Source organism: Chelonia mydas, chromosome 7, assembly GCF_015237465.2.
Source record: "Chelonia mydas isolate rCheMyd1 chromosome 7, rCheMyd1.pri.v2, whole genome shotgun sequence".
NCBI lineage: Eukaryota > Metazoa > Chordata > Testudines > Cheloniidae > Chelonia > Chelonia mydas.
The window spans coordinates 117,514,778-117,530,356 of record NC_057853.1 but is presented as its reverse complement, the minus strand read 5'-3'; the positions used below and the strand labels follow the sequence as shown (position 1 = coordinate 117,530,356).

The 15,579-nt window shown below is 46.3% G+C and overlaps 1 protein-coding gene across 2 annotated transcripts in view; it reads right to left on the bottom strand.

Annotated features, from left to right (window-relative positions):
- Positions 1-12,062, bottom strand: part of LOC102944882 (inositol 1,4,5-trisphosphate receptor interacting protein) — a 30,929-nt gene extending 18,867 nt beyond the window's left edge. The window contains exon 1 of one of the 2 annotated variants that reach the window (XM_043551815.1): positions 11,149-12,062. In XM_043551815.1, coding sequence (XP_043407750.1) covers positions 11,149-11,213 — 65 coding nt within the window. In that variant the 5' untranslated portion in view covers positions 11,214-12,062. Of the gene's footprint in view, positions 1-11,077 lie in introns of both variants that reach the window. The other variant, XM_007057866.4, reaches the window with a different exon arrangement.
- Positions 12,063-15,579: the final 3,517 nt, after the last annotated feature.

The following is a 15,579-nucleotide window of genomic DNA, read 5'->3' as shown; positions in this document are numbered from 1 at the left end:
AGTTAGACACCACAACCACCATCATCTGAGTGTCTGAAGTGGCAGCTTATCGATAAGAAGCTGGAATGCAGCTCAGCCAACCTCAATAGAGAATGTCTTTAGAACTCTTAACTCCAGCATCAAACAGAAGCCCGGCGTTAGTGCTTTAACCATCAGGCTGCACATACCGGACTCCCAGGTTAAAATCCTGGTAAAACCTTTAGTACCAAGCAGGTTTATTATGCAAGGGTCTTTTACAGAAGGCCTTAAAAGAGAGAGAGGGACAAGTTTTCAGCTGATGTAAATACACATAAAATCATTGCCTTCTTACACCAGCTAAGATCAGCTGATTGATCCAATGTGCCCTAGATATATAGAGCCCACAGCTATTCATGCAAGGACCTAGGCCAAATTCTTCCCTTCCCACCCCAGTCTGTAACTCCAGAAGTGGCTGCATTTCAGTGATACCTTGTGTTAGACGGATAAAATTTCAAAATGGCCAAAGTCTACTTTTGAATTTTTTTATCCTTAATGTGTATGTGTGTGTACACACATCCCTCCATAGAAAAAGCTATATTAAGAACATTAAGTTGCACAAGTTAGCACTCAAGGCAAGCAATAATGCCAATTTAATATCGCCCAAGTACCCTTAATTCTGTCCCTCGGGTCGATAAATCACATTCTTTACAGGTTAGTCTCTAAGGTGCCACAAGTCCTCCTGTTCTTTTTGCGGATACAGACTAACACGGCTGCTACTCTGAAACCATTCTTTACGTGACCACTTTTTCTCAAGAGAGAACAACATTCAGTTTTATCTACATTCCAACATATTCACACAGCATCTATGTTCTATTTCCTTCTCATAATGGACCAGTGGGTCTTTACTAATTTACTCTTTACAATGGTAACTTCTTTTCTCTCTGTGGGCCAGTCTGTGAAACCTCATTCCCCACTGCTGAGCAGTCACTCACCTAAGCCATGGTCCCGATGAATTCAGTGGGACTACACAAGTGAGTAACTGCTCAGTGGGAGTCAGGGTTGGTCTGGCCCTGTAGGATTTAATTTTCATTGCTTTGTCTAAAGCAATGCATCAAATATTTTTGACTAGAAGCACCACCATTCCTTGGTGCAATTCAGGGCAGGAGGTAGTTAATTACAGAGCTAGCTTACCTGAAAATGTAGGGCTCAACCACTCCCTGTTTCTGCTTGGGTGAAGAAACCCCGACGCTATTCTTGCAGGCTCAAAGGCTACACTTCATTTGCCTTTACAATGTGATCATCACAACCACATGGGCTAGAAAGTGCATTTTAAAAGAGCTTAAATTCTGCAGAAACAGGTGTCTTTGGTTCTTGTTCTCCCGAAGGCAAGTGTTCCACGCACCAAAGGGGAGTGGATTTTTTCCAAGCTGTGCATGTGGCAATGCGGTGCATAAAATGTTCTCTCACTGCATATATTGAAAGAGCATCTTTGCCCCAGGTAAAAATCTCATTGATATGAGTAATGTGCTGGCTCAACCAGAAAAGCGACCTCCCAAAAGGGGTAATACAGAAAAACGGGAGAGCCCATTTAAGTGCAGGAAGTGATAGAGGCAAGAAAGCAAGTGCTCCAACTCTCACAGCTTTGATCTTGGCAGATGGGAAGAGTGTGCCCAGGAATGCTTTTGGAAAACTGCTTTGCTGGCATCAGAACAGCCATTTCAACCAAAGACCGAGATGGGGGACCCCCTCTCACAAGACTGGATCCAAAAAAATGACATGAGACAACATGGTACCAAGCAGCCAGCCAAGAGTAATTCCAGACTGAGTGCCAAACATTAACAACCTCCCCTTTTCTGCACACACAAGCCAAGAGCTTCCAAATTAAGGTCCTCTATAAAGTCATCTTGTTATTGCTTGTCCAGGTGGGTATTGCTGATTCGGTTCATCTCCTGATGGTATTAGCATACAACCCAAGCGTCCAGATTTCCATTAAAAAAAAAAAAAAAAAAAGCATCATTACCAAAAAAGCAACCCATGTTTTTCCTACAGCCTTGGTCATTAGCATTTTAAAGGAGATTTACTTACTGTCAAGTGTGCCAGCTCCAAAGTGAAAGCCCTTCTAGTATGTCCCTGTGGAAGCGGCATTTTCTATTTCCAGATCACCTCTGGGAACAAGTACCTTGCCTGCTAAAGATCTCAAGGGCTTTACATACATTCATTAAGGTTCATATTATTACCTCTGTGCTGTAGAGAAGAGACATTTGTCCATCCTCCCCCGCCCCTCGCTGCCTCCAGAAATGCAGCTAGCTCTGGCATGGAATTCTGCATAACGTAAGAACGGCCCTGCCGGGTCAGACCAAAAGGTCCATCTAGCCCAGTATCCTGTCTTCCGACAGTGGCCGATGCCAGGTGCCCCAGAGGGAAAGAACAGAACAGGGAATCGTCAAGTGATCCATCCTCTGTAGCTCATTCCCAGCTTCTGGCAAACGGAGGCTAGGGACACCATCCCTGCCCATTCTGGCAAATAGCCATTGATGGACCTGTCCTCCATGAATTTATCTAGTTCTTTTTTGAACCCTGTTATGGTCTTGGCTTTCACAACATCCTCTAGCAAGGAGTTCCACAGGTTGACTGTGATTTGTGTGAAGAAATACTTTCTTTTATTTGTTTTAAACCTGCTGCCTATTAATTTCATTTGGTGACCGCTAGTTCTTGTGTTATGAGAAGTAGTAAACAACAGTTCCTTGTTTACTTTCTCCACACCAGTCATGATTTTATAGACTTCAATCATATTTTCCCTTAGCCATCTCTTTTCCAAGCTGAAAACATAAAGAGAACTGAAGAAGAAGAAGAACCGCAAGTTAAGAGGGGGAAGTTAGTTAGGCACAATACAGTTACCATAGATGGAAATTAGTCAGGGCACAGATTGTTACGAAGAGTCATGCAGCATACAATCCACAGGCCCAGAGCCACAGCGGTATTCAATGGAAGTTAGGAAATACCATTGTGGCTCTGGACCTATAGTGACCAGTTATAATCAGCTTTTAAATCCCAGCTCCTTTGACTGGCCACCCAAATCCGATCACAGGTTTGTTGCAGTCATAAACACACATGCAGGTGAGGAAATCCCTCGGCAGACTCCTTTCTCATTGATCATCCCCCACTTTTAAAGTTGTTTAATGCTTATGAATAGGGCCAAATTAACACCCAGAGAGACAGAAGGTCTAAGAGGGGTGGATGATTTTATGCCATTGCATGCTAGTTGTTTCACCAAAGGCACCTTCCTGTCCTAAAGAGCTTACACAAGCTAGAAAAGCTTAGTCGGGGGGGATTGGTTGATTTCAGCAAGCAGAAGGAGAAAAGGGAGGGAAGGAGGTAGAGAACAGAGGTAAGGGGAGCAGAAAGCATGAATGGATACTGAGCAACAACGCAGGAAAGATCCACCCTGATCTTTTATAGGGAGGAAGAGAGTGATGCTCTGGCTGGACTTTTTTGACATCAGAGACCTAGGAAGTTACAGTTCAGAGAAATTATGTAGACAGGTGACTGGCCATGTCCATTAGTTAAACAGGGGTCATTCAAACAGTGCTCAGCTGTTCCCTTGCGTGCCGGGTACTGGGGGAGGGGGAGACAGTGCATAGCTATTTCTCAAAGCCAGATAATAAGCACTGTGCTCGGGCTAGGAAGTCTTGAGATCCAAAGCCTAAGTAAGTCAACAGGAGCCCTCCTATGGGCCTTGGATCAGGCCCTTCAAGGGCTAAATATTAGATCACCATGTCCCCTTCTTTTCTGTAGTTCCAGGGTTCACCCTCACTTTAATCTGGCAGTAACTGCAGGGGAAAGACAGTAAGGAGGAGAGACATTAATTTAGAAGAGCCTGCCGGGCACGGGGTCCCAACAAGAAAGCACAGGAGTGCGAGAGCGAAGAGCCTCTCTTTCCTATTCCACAACGATCACTAGGGATGGGGGCCATGAAGGGAGTAGAGGGGGCAGTACTGAGCATCATGGCGTCAAATTTTAGGTATCTAGGGGGGAAAAAAAAGCACAGGAACAACACAGTGATCTGCAAAGCCTGAGCTGGGAGCCCAGGCTCCCTATGCTGTGAGTGGGGAGAGAGAGGCACCTTAGGCTGAGATCCACAAAAGCCAGCACGCTAGACAGGGAGCTGCCCCGGGAGATACGTAGGAGAGGGGTGTGTCCTAAGCTCGGACCCTCTCTTCAGACAGGTGCCTAACTCCCGGCTTCAGGGAGGTGCCTCTCTCTGCTTGTGGATCCATGCACGGGAACCAGCACCTGGAGTCCGATAGCTTAGATGCCTCAGGTGTTTCTTGCAGGAACGAGTTAGTGGACTGCCTCGCTCCACACAAAATAGTCAGCGGGCTGGTTTATAACTCCTGGTCCAGTAGCTGGAGCACTTTGCTGGGATGTAGGAGACCCAGGTTCAACTCCCCCCCTCTCTACCAGAGGGGGAGAAAGATTTAAACAGGGGTTCTCCTACACCTCTCAGGAGAGTGCTCCTATGACCGGGCTATTCTGATGTGGGGCTCCTTCAGCCTCTAATGAAAGAGTGATTGGAGCAAGGGGACCGGACTGAGGGTCTCCTAACTCCCAGGTGGATGTCCAGACCACTGGTCTGCAGCATCTCTCTGTAGCTCAATGATGAGTTAAGTATTTATCCACATTGGGACAAAAAATGATTTTGCACTGAATGGGACCTACTCCCCTCTGAGCACACCTATCAGGTCTGGCTCAGCACAATGTAGGCAGCCGAATGCCATATCTATCTTCCCCTGGTTCGTTAACCGCTATGGGGCTTACGTGGGAGATAGGCGTCTGGGCGCCTCGAGGAAAGCAGTAATGTACACACCCAGAGGCAGAACCACAGGCCTGTAGGGAACTTGAAAATCTAGGTGCGGAGTGAATTTAGGCACCTACCAGGTTTGGTAGGAGTCCCGTGGATTGCAGCAGAGCCATAACTTGGACATAAAGGCCTCAAAAAGAAAAGGAGTACTTGTGGCACCTTAGAGACTAACCAATTTATTTGAGCATAAGCTTTTCGATGAAGTGAGCTGTAGCTCACGAAAGCTTATGCTGAAATAAATTGGTTAGTCTCTAAGGTGCCACAAGTACTCCTTTTCTTTTTGCGATTACAGACTAACACGGCTGTTACTCTGAAACCTGTCATAAAGGCCTCAGTATCTTTGCGGATCTGGGCCAAAGCTCCCCTACTTCTTTGGTCCCCAATGCCCACTGGCAGGTCATGTGCAAAGTCAGCAATTTTGAAAGCGGGGCACTTCCATATTAACTGAGAAGAGGCCTCATTAGGCCTGATTCTTCACACCCTTGCACAAGGTGCAATGGGCTGCCAAAACAGCATTTCTGGCCTGGAGGCATTTTACACCTGATTTGCACAGATGTAAGTGACAACTGAAGGTGCATGGCACGCGAGAATCAGGCCCCACATCTATAACGGCTGGATTGTCACAGCAATGAGCCCATAGACCCCTGGCAACAGGCAAAGGCTTGTAAAATCGACCCTTTGAAGCCTGGTGCGCTCTGGCCTCTTAAGAACAATTTGGGGCAAGCTGCAGGTGCACAAATCCCCTCCCCACCCAATGGCTTATATGGGGATCAGCCTCTGCTCTCCATGTGTCCCTTTGAAAATTAAAGCCAGGAGATTGCTGCCAAGCAGTCATACTTTCCAGTTTAGCTGTTAATTGCTGGGTGGGGCAGGAAGGTGACGATTCCAGTTTACAGAGTAGCAGCCGTGTTAGTCTGTATCCACAAAAAGAAAAGGAGGACTTGTGGCACCTTAGAGACTAACAAATTTATTTGAGCATAAGCTTTCGTGAGCTACAGCTCACTTCATCGGATGCATGCAGTGGAAAATACAGTGGGGAGATTTATATACACAGAGAACATGAAACAATGGGTGTTACCATACACACTGTAACAAGAGTGATCAGGTAAGGTGAGCTATTATCAGCAGGAGAGCTGGGGGGAAAAACCTTTTGTAGTGATAATCAAGGTGGCCATTTCCAGCAGTTGACAAGAACATATGAGGAACAGTGCTGGGGGAGGGAGGGAATAAACATGGGGAAATAGTTTTACTTTGTGTAATGACCCATCCACTCCCAGTCTCTATTCAAGCCTAAGTTAATTGTATCCAGTTTGCAAATTAATTCCAATGCAGCAGTCTCTCATTGGAATCTGTTTTTGAATTTTTTTTGTTGAAGAATTGCCACTTTTAGGTCTGTAATCGAATGACCAAAGAGACTGAAGTGTTCTCCAACTGGTTTTTGAATGTTATAATTCTTGACGTCTGATTGCAGTTTAGGGAGCTGCAGGTAGGGAGTGAGAGCGCCCTGGGAGTAGTGTGGGTGGGGATGCTGCTGCTGTGCCCAACGCCAGAGGTGCCATTTCAGCTGTGTAAGCAAATCTTTCTGCCCACTCATTCCTCCAGCGGAGGAAGCAGGATGGGAGGCAGGTAGCCAAGAATAGGGCAACATGCAAAGCGAGAGCCAGCCCAGAGGTACAGCTGGGAGAGCGATTTATTTTTTGATGCAGACATTTTAGCATTCCGGGCGCAACACTAAATTAGCTAAGCCGCTGCCAGACAAACTAGAACAGACCCTGAGCTGCAAACACAAACCTGCCCTGAAATCACCCTCTTGAGGCAAAGGATTCAGCAAAGCAAATGGCTTTTAAACAGCCTCCTGAAGGCCAATGGACACACAGGCTCTGTTGGACCAAGAGGGGAAGCAAGAGGCGAGGGCTCTCGCCTGAGAGCACCCAGCCAACAGACGTTCAAGTCTAGGGACTGTAAGAGCGCATCTGTTGATCTCTAGTGCTGTGCTGGTGCCTACGGAGAGCTGTGACCCAAAGCAGGGAAAGCTGTATGATTTAAAGGGGACACATGGAGAGCAGAATGCTGGAATAATAAAGACAAGAGGCTGCCCCCAGATAAGCCATTTTAAGGGGTGTGTTTTTGTGCACAAGCAGCTTGCCCCAAATTACTCCTCCTTATGCGTTATGCATGTTCAAATCCCGCAGTGCTTACTCAGCGGAGCCAGTCACGAGCAGTCGGGAGTGCAGGACAGGAAGCGATATCACTGGAAGTATTAGTAATGCTTGTGTGGAGGTCACCTACCTGTTGAACCAGCACCTCTTCCCCGATGAAGTGAGCTGTAGCTCACGAAAGCTCATGCTCAAATAAATTGGTTAGTCTCTAAGGTGCCACAAGTCCTCCTTTTCCTCTTCCCCATGGACATTCCTCTCATGAGTGATGTCCTTTCGGGATGGGCCACAGGAGCTACAAACAGAGGGGCGGGTTTCACAGCAGCTTAGCAAACTGGTTCTGCGTTATGGCAGCTGCTGTCTTGTGCTGCAGAATCTAAGCTTTCCTTTAAAACCCAAATTAGGGTCCCGATTGTCAGAGCTGCTGAACATCCACCCCTGCTGTTGACTTCATTTGGAACTGAGAGTCTCAGCAGCGTTGAAAGCCCGGTCTTAAGGCCCAGATCCTCGAAGGGATTTAGGTACTTTAATCAGTAGGACTTAGGTGCGTACGGGCTCGTCTTCACGTAGAGCACTACAGCAGTGCAGTAACACTGGTGCAGTTGTGTCACTGCAGTGCTTAAGGGAAGTCACTCCTATGCTGACAGGACAGCTTCTCCCATCGGTGTAGTTAATCCACCTCCCCGAGGGGCGAGAGCTATGTCGATGGGAGACGCTCGCTCATCCACACAGGGGGTTAGGTCCGTATAACTACGTCGCTCAGGGGTGTGGATTTTTCACGCTCCTGAGCGGCACAGTTATACCGATACAGGTTTGTAGTGTAGACCTGGCCTAAGTATCTTTGAGGATCTGGGCCCAAGTCTCTTGTGTTTAGTTTTTCCTCTGTTACAATTTAACTAGCATTACAAGAGGCAGCATGCCCTATCCCCTACAGTTGTGAAGAGAGCCTTCAAAATATGAACCAGAAATGTAAAACATAGGGAAGTCTGCTTGAGTGTGCAGACAGCCTGAAACAGCAGCTCAGGAACGTGCAAACTGCCCTTGTTCATTATATAAGGGGTTGTTAACTCTGAGTTCTAGTGATGGCGGATTAAACTACTTCATTGCCACTCAAAGCGTGGAAGAAAGTCCAGAGGCAGTTATATGAGGAAGATCTACCTACAGGATTCTTGCTAAAGGGGTAGAGCTTGTTTTGTGAGCACACCTTGGAATAATACCACTGATTTCTTCCTCCTCCCACCTTACCCCCCCAATTCGATCCCTGTTTACAAGCGTTCCAAACACTTTTACTCAAGCACATGGGTTTGATCTGGTGGCAAGAGCACAAGACGAGGATCCAGGAATCCCCAGTGGCTGATCCCAATGCTGACACTGACTCACTCTCTGACCTTGGACAAATCATTCACTTCTCTGTGGTGCTCATAGTTATTGAGTTTATTTCCCACCTGGGAATATTGTGAGGGTTAGTTAAGTGCTTTGAAGGTGAAACACACTAAGTCCCATATGTTAAAGAAGGTTGAGTTCAAGGTTCCATTCCTTGTTTTCATGACCTGTTTCCACTCAAGGATTGGAGACGCTGCTCTCAAACATGGCAAGGAGCTAAAGGAAAATCTGGACCAGTCATCTGTAAATCAAAGAGTTCATACCAGTGGACAGTGTTTCAATAGTAACAGCTGCAATAATGCAGCGCTTCACTGGCATCTGACATTAAAGCAGTCCCAAGATCATTCAAAACAAGCTGTGGTGGGTGGGTGCACATACAAAGTGCTGCTCCATCTGATAGATCAATGGCCCTGTGTTTACCTTCATGCTCTCAATAAGTCAGTGCAAATGGCTGTCATGACAGTGTGGCTGAAGAAGACACTCCAGACAGTTTCTGTCTTCACTACTTTTATTCCACTAGTACAGAGACAGCACTAGCATTTTTACGGCAGGCTGTCTAAAACACCCCAGAGTGAACGCAGATGGCCTCGTGGTAAGAATGCCAGTAAATACCAGAGTCCTGTTTATACTAGAACTTTGACAATTACTATCACCAGGGAAGCAACACCAGTGGAAGATTCCAGCCCCTATTCTAGTGTAGGAAAGTCCACTGGAGTCCTGACTCTCCTTGGTCACTGGTTTTACCACGAGTGACTTCCAGCGGAACTGTTCCTGATTTGCACTGGTATGAGAGGCAAATCGGAGCCAGGCTATTTTAGGAAGAGATAAACACATATACAAGAGAAACAGTAACGTTTTTCTAAAAATGCAGCCCTCACTTGTCAACATTTACGTTAGGTTCAGTTTGGCTGTGTTAGCATTAAAACCCAAGGCAACCATGTGTCATTTTAAGCCAGAGATGAAGCTTGTGTAACATGCATTCCACACTGGTTATTTCACGAACAACATCTGTAAGCTAAGTTTCAGAGTAGAAGCCGTGTTAGTCTGTATCTGCAAAAAGAAAAGGAGTACTTGTGGCACCTTAGAGACTAACAAATTTATTTGAGCATAAGCTTTCGTGAGCTACAGCTCACTTCATCAAATGTATTCAGTAGAAAATACAGTGGGGAGATTTTATATACACAGAGAACATGAAACAATCGGTTCCCCCCATCCCCCCGCTGGTAATAGCTCACCTTACCTGATCACTCTCGTTACAATGTGTATGGTAACACCCATTGTTTCATGTTCTCTGTGTATATAAAATCTCCCCACTGTATTTTCTACTGCATGCATCCGATGAAGTGAGCTGTAGCTCAAGAAAGCTTATGCTCAAATAAATTTGTTAGTCTCTAATGTGCCACAAGTCCTCCTTTTCTATCTGTAAGTTAAGGATCCCTTGTATGTTTGGTGCAGAAGAAGAGGGGCAGATGATTAGGTTTTCTATGCTGGGGCCTTTACTGTGCAAAGACTTACAGGAGTGCTTCACTTTATGCACTCTGAGTCTGTCCGAGTGATATCAGTGAGTGGGAGTACTCACATGCATGCTTAACTTTAAACACTGTGTTTTAACTTTTGACCCTGTGGCTCAAAGGAGAAAAGACCCCCACGCCAGGCTACCCTGGAAACTTTTGTTAGGGATGTGATTTTTTTTTTTTTTTTTAAAGAAGTTTCAGCAGAGGCAAAAGCCCTAGTGTGAACAAGTATAGCTACACCAGGAAACCTTTTCCAGTGTGTAGGCCTTTCAGGGAGTATCTGAGGATTAAGAAATGTCCTGAAACTGCTTTCAGAATCGCAGCCCTGTTAATCTGCAAAAAGAACAGGAGTACTTGTGGCACCTTAGAGACTAACATTTATGAGAGCAGCCTCTCACAGTTTGTATGGTAACTTCCAACTTATCTGTATGTGTATCTCTCTCTCTCTCTCTCTCTCTCTAAGTGTTCCATTCTATGCATCCGATGAATGCTGCTCACAAAAGCTTATGCCCTAATAAATTTGTTAGTCTCAAAGGCGCCACAAGTCCTCCTGTTCTTTTTGCAGAAACTGGTGTTATTTTTTAAAAGAAGAAAGTCTCAACTAAGCTAGGGTTTCTCCCCCATCTTATTCTCCTTCTCTGTCCCCACCTCAGACGCAATTCACTCCTTGCTTTCAAAGAGAATGACACAAGGCAGGCATGTCAACAGACGCGGAAGGAAAATCTATGCAAACGCAGGCTGGTGTTGAAAACTTCGGTTACAACGTAGGGATGTGCCAGCGATCAATGGCCCTGTACGGGATCATCTGCGGGCCTGTTTACCCCACGTGAAAGCACAGCTCGAGCTAGTAAAGAGAACAACACTGATTCTGGCGACAGGGATTGCGCCGCTCCGAATTGGGCCGCTCTTTCTGACACAGACCCTCGCACCAGGGGACAGCGTCAGGCAAGCCAGCGCAGGCAGCTTCCTCGCTCTCCGTCCACCGCCCAGGCTCCGGAGCCCCCCTACCCTGCCGGGACGAGGCAGCTCGGGTGCGGGGGCAAAGGGGGCTGTTTGCCGGCCCGCAGCCCGGCGAGCTCCGGGGCAGAAGCGGCGTTACAAGGAAAGGAACTCACTCCGCATCCCCGAAGATGGAGGACGAGCGGGACCCCTTCCTCCCCCCGCGCCCAGAGCCGCGGAGAGCCGGCGGCCGGCTCTTGACTTACTGCGCCGGGCCGCCCCTGCGAGCGGCGGCTCCCCCTCGCTCCGCTTGGCGAACGTCCACACGAGCGCTCACCGAGCCCCCCGCCGCGGCGCCGGACAAAGGCTTCCCGGGGCGCCTTCCTTTCTTCCGAGCCTCATGCTCCCCGTTTTCACCGCGGGGCTAGCCGCGCCGGCTTCGCTCGCTTTCGGTCTTACTCATTTCCTGGATGTCAGCGCTACTCCGCGAAGCGTTTCCCTCCATCTAAGAACAAGCCACCGGGCTCCACTTTCTGCCTCCTGGGACCGTCTTAAGGAGGACGGTCAGAAAAAGGGGGGTGGGAGAGAAGCCTCATGAGGCAGCTCCTAGCTGTCCTGTACAACAAAGACCCCCGCGACGGGTCCAAGCCTTTGAGAGCCGTGTAAACCCGAGCCGCTTGCTGAAGCGGCGTGCCCCAGAATCCGGAGGTGCCCGGGCGGAGGGAAGTCGCCCTTAAACCCTGCCTGTTGCGCAATACATGATTACAGGGCTAAGCAGCAACTTTCCCGGGTTTGTTGCTTGCCGCTTGTTGTAATGAAGCGAGATTTCCATCCAGCGGGCTTCTCCATTCTCGCCACTTCGGTCACCCAGCGGCGGCCCGCTGCAACCCGCGGCCCTTCTCTGCCCACGCGGGGAACGTGCAAAGTTACTGGTAACCTCTCCCCCAGCTTCCCCCACTGGGTCCTGCACATGGCTTTGCAATGAGGGGCTTTTCCCTACCACAAAGGCAAGGAGGCGCATTTGTTTTACTTTTCACGTGAGTACTGTTGTAGCTGGGGCACCTACAGCAGTTGTGAACAGCTGAGGACTGAAAAGAAAGTTAAAACCTGAGGAGAAAACAATCTAATTAACGCTTAGCTCCCCCCCGGGAAAGGCTGCACCAACATCAGCTCATTAATTCTCCACAAAGCCCTTGTCAGGGAGAGAAATAGTTATTATCCTCACAGTACAGGAAGGGCAGAAAAAGTTTAAGTGACTTGCCCACAGTTACATGGCGGAAATCAGTGGCAGAGCTGGGGCTAGAATTAAGGTATTGTTGACTCCCAGCCCTGTGCTCCTTCCACAATTAAAATGCTGCTCCCCAATTAAAGATCTAATGGACAATTAACAATTACAAGCTAAACAGCTATCACATGAAACACAAATGAAACACAGGAAAAATGTGATTTTCTGGAGCTGCATAACATCTGAACTCAGTGGGACAAGCAGGATTGCCTTATTTCTGATTCTGATGGGTCAGCAGGACATTTAAAGCAGGGCTGAAATCCCTTTAGGGTCCGTGCAATGTCATCTTGTCACAGCATGGTGACAATTGCATTGTAATATGGTAACCCACTGGCAAAGCATCCTGTTACCCTTTCCCGGGGGGCTTGTCTACACATAGAACTGCCTACTACTGCTCCTAGAATTGCTTTTTCAGCTCATGTGGTCACTATTCAGTAGTGTGGATGGTGCCAGGTTTGAAACCTGTTTATCACCCATGCATCCGATGAAGTGAGCTCTAGCTCACGAAAGCTTATGCTCAAATAAATTGGTTAGTCTCTAAGGTGGCACAAGTCCTCCTTTTCTTTTATCATCCATGTGTGGTATTGCACCTAGGGTGACCAGATAGCAAGTGTGAAAAATCAGGATGGGGTTGGGGGGGTAATAGGAGCCCATACAAAAAAAAGGCCCAAATATCAGGACTGTCCCTATAAAATCGGGACATCTGGTCCACCCTAATTGCACCAGAACTATGCAATGTCAAAAACGACACAATACAAATGTGATAGGACACCTTTGTCTTGAAGCCTTCTGTTTGATAAGTGTTGACCTGGGATGTTGTGTCAGTCTGTTATTTAAATTGCCTGACTTTTGTTAGATTAGGTAACCACATTAACCTTACTGACAGGCTTTATGTATGTGGTTGTCTGACTCCGTTGGGGCTGATTGGCAATTTGTGTGTTGTTCCTACATTCCTTTCTTATTATATGGTAATTTGTGACAATTATTTATTTGTAACAACAGACACTGGAATCTCACCACTGCTACTTTGCAACATTCAGCCTGTCTTAGTACATCCTTTATTTCCCTGGGTCTTGTCAAATGGGCTTTTGTCACCTTTTGTTAAGGAGCAAGTTACTCTCTCCCCATTTCTTTCTCCTCCTAGTTTTCAGATGATTTCTCCAAATCTGTATGCACCCTGTTGACGGCTATTTTACTTGGGTCTGAGTTGACCCTTTTTTATGTTTGTTTTCATACTGCCCCAGAGGGGCACAAGGCACCCTAGAGACAATTGGAAAATGACAGTTCTTCTCCGAGGAGAACATAAGAATGGCTATACAGGGTCAGACCAAATGTCCAATTAGCCCAGTATCCTGTCTTCTGACAGTGGCCAATGCCAGGTGCTTTAGAGGGAATGAGCTGCTGCTGGCAAACAGAGTCTCAGGGCATCGTCCCTGCCCATCCTGCTAATCCCCATTGATGGACCCCTCCTTCATGAATTTATCTAGTTCTTTCTTGAACCCTGCTATAGTCTTGGCCTTCACAACATCCTCTGGCAAAGAGTTCCACAGGTAGACTGTGCGTTGTGTGAAGAAATACTTCCTTTTGTTTGTTTTAAACCTGCTGCCTGTTAATTTCATTGGGTGACCCCTAGTTCTTGTGTTAGGAGAAGAAGTAAATAACACTTCCTTATTTACTTTCTCCACACCAGTCATGATTTTATAGACTTCTATCATAGTTAGTTGTGTCTTTTCCAAACTGAAAAGTCCCAGTCTTATTAATCTCTCCTCATATGGAAGCTGTTCCATCGCCCTAATCATTTTTGTTGCCCTTTTCTGTACCTTTTCCAATTCCAATATATCTTTCTTGATATAGGGCAACCAGATCTGCACACAGTATTCAAGAATTGGGCGTACCATGGATTTATATAGAGGCAATATGATATTTTCTGTCTTATTATCTATCCCTTTCCTAATGATTCCCAACATTCTATTAGTTTTTCTGGCTGCTGCTGCACATTGAGTGGATGTTTTCAGAGAACTATCCACAATCACTCCAAGATCTCTTTCTTGAATGGTAACAGCCATGATTGTTATGTGTAGTTGGGATTATGTTTTCCAATGTGCATTATTTTGCATTTATCAACTTTGAATTTCATCTGCCGTTTTGCTGCCCAGTCACCCAGTTTTGTGAGATCCCTTTGTAACTCTTCACAGCGTGCTTTGGACTTAACTATCTGGAGTAGCTATATATCATCATCAGAAAATTTTGCCACCTCACTGGTTTCAGAGTAACAGCCGTGTTAGTCTGTATTCGCAAAAAGAAAAGGAGTACTTGTGGCACTCTCCTTAGAGTGATCACTTTACATAAGCTATTATCAGCAGGAGAGTGGGGTGGGGGGAGAGAAAACCTTTTGTAGTGATAAAACACCCATTTTTTCATGATTTGTGTGTGTAAAAACATCTTCTGTATTTTCCACAGTATGCATCCGATGAAGTGAGCTGTAGCTCACGAAAGCTTATGCTCAAATAAATTGGTTAGTCTCTAAGGTGCCACAAGTACTCCTTTTCTTTTTGCCACCTCACTGTTTACCCCTTTTTCCAAATCATTTATGAATATATTAAACAGTATTGGTCACAGTATAGACCCCTGGGGGACACCACTATTTACCTCTCTCCATTCTGAAAACTGATGGTTTATTCCTACCCTTTGTTTCCTATCTTTTAACCAGTTACTGATCTACAAGAGGACTTTCCCTCGTATCCCATGACAGCTTACTTTGTTTACGAGCCTTTGGTGAGGGACCTTGTCAAAGGCTTTCTGAAAATCTAAGTACACTATATCCACCGGATCACCCTTGTCCACATGCTTGTTGACCTCCTCAAAGATTTCTAGTAGATTGGTTAGGCATGATTTCTCTTTACAAAAAACATGTTGACTCTTCTCCAATAAACTGTGTTCATCTGTGTGTCTGATAATTCTGTTCTTTACTATAGTTTCAATCAATTTGTCCGGTACTGCTGGGATCATCTCTGAAGTCTTTTTAAAAAATTGGCGTCACATTAGCTCTCCTCCAGTCAACTGGGACAGAAGCTGATTTAAATGGTAGGTTACATACCACAGTTAGTAGTTTTGCAATTTCACATTTGAGTTCCTTCAGAACTCTTGGGTGAATACCATCTGGTCCTGGTGACTTATTACTGTTTAATTTATCAGTTTGTTCCAAAACCTCCTCTAATGACACCTCAATCTGGGACAGTTCCTCAGATTTGTCACCTAAAAAGAATGGCTCAGGATGGAGAAACTCCCTCACATCCTCAGCCATGAAGACGGATGCAAAGCTTTCATTTAGTTTCTTCGCAAGGGCCTTATCCCCCTTGAGTGCTCCTTCAGAATCTCAATCGCTCAGTGGCCCCACTGGTTGTTGAGCAGGCTTCCTGCTTCTGATGTACTTAAACATTTTTTTGCTGTTACTTTTTGAGTCTTTGGCTAGCTCTTCTTCAA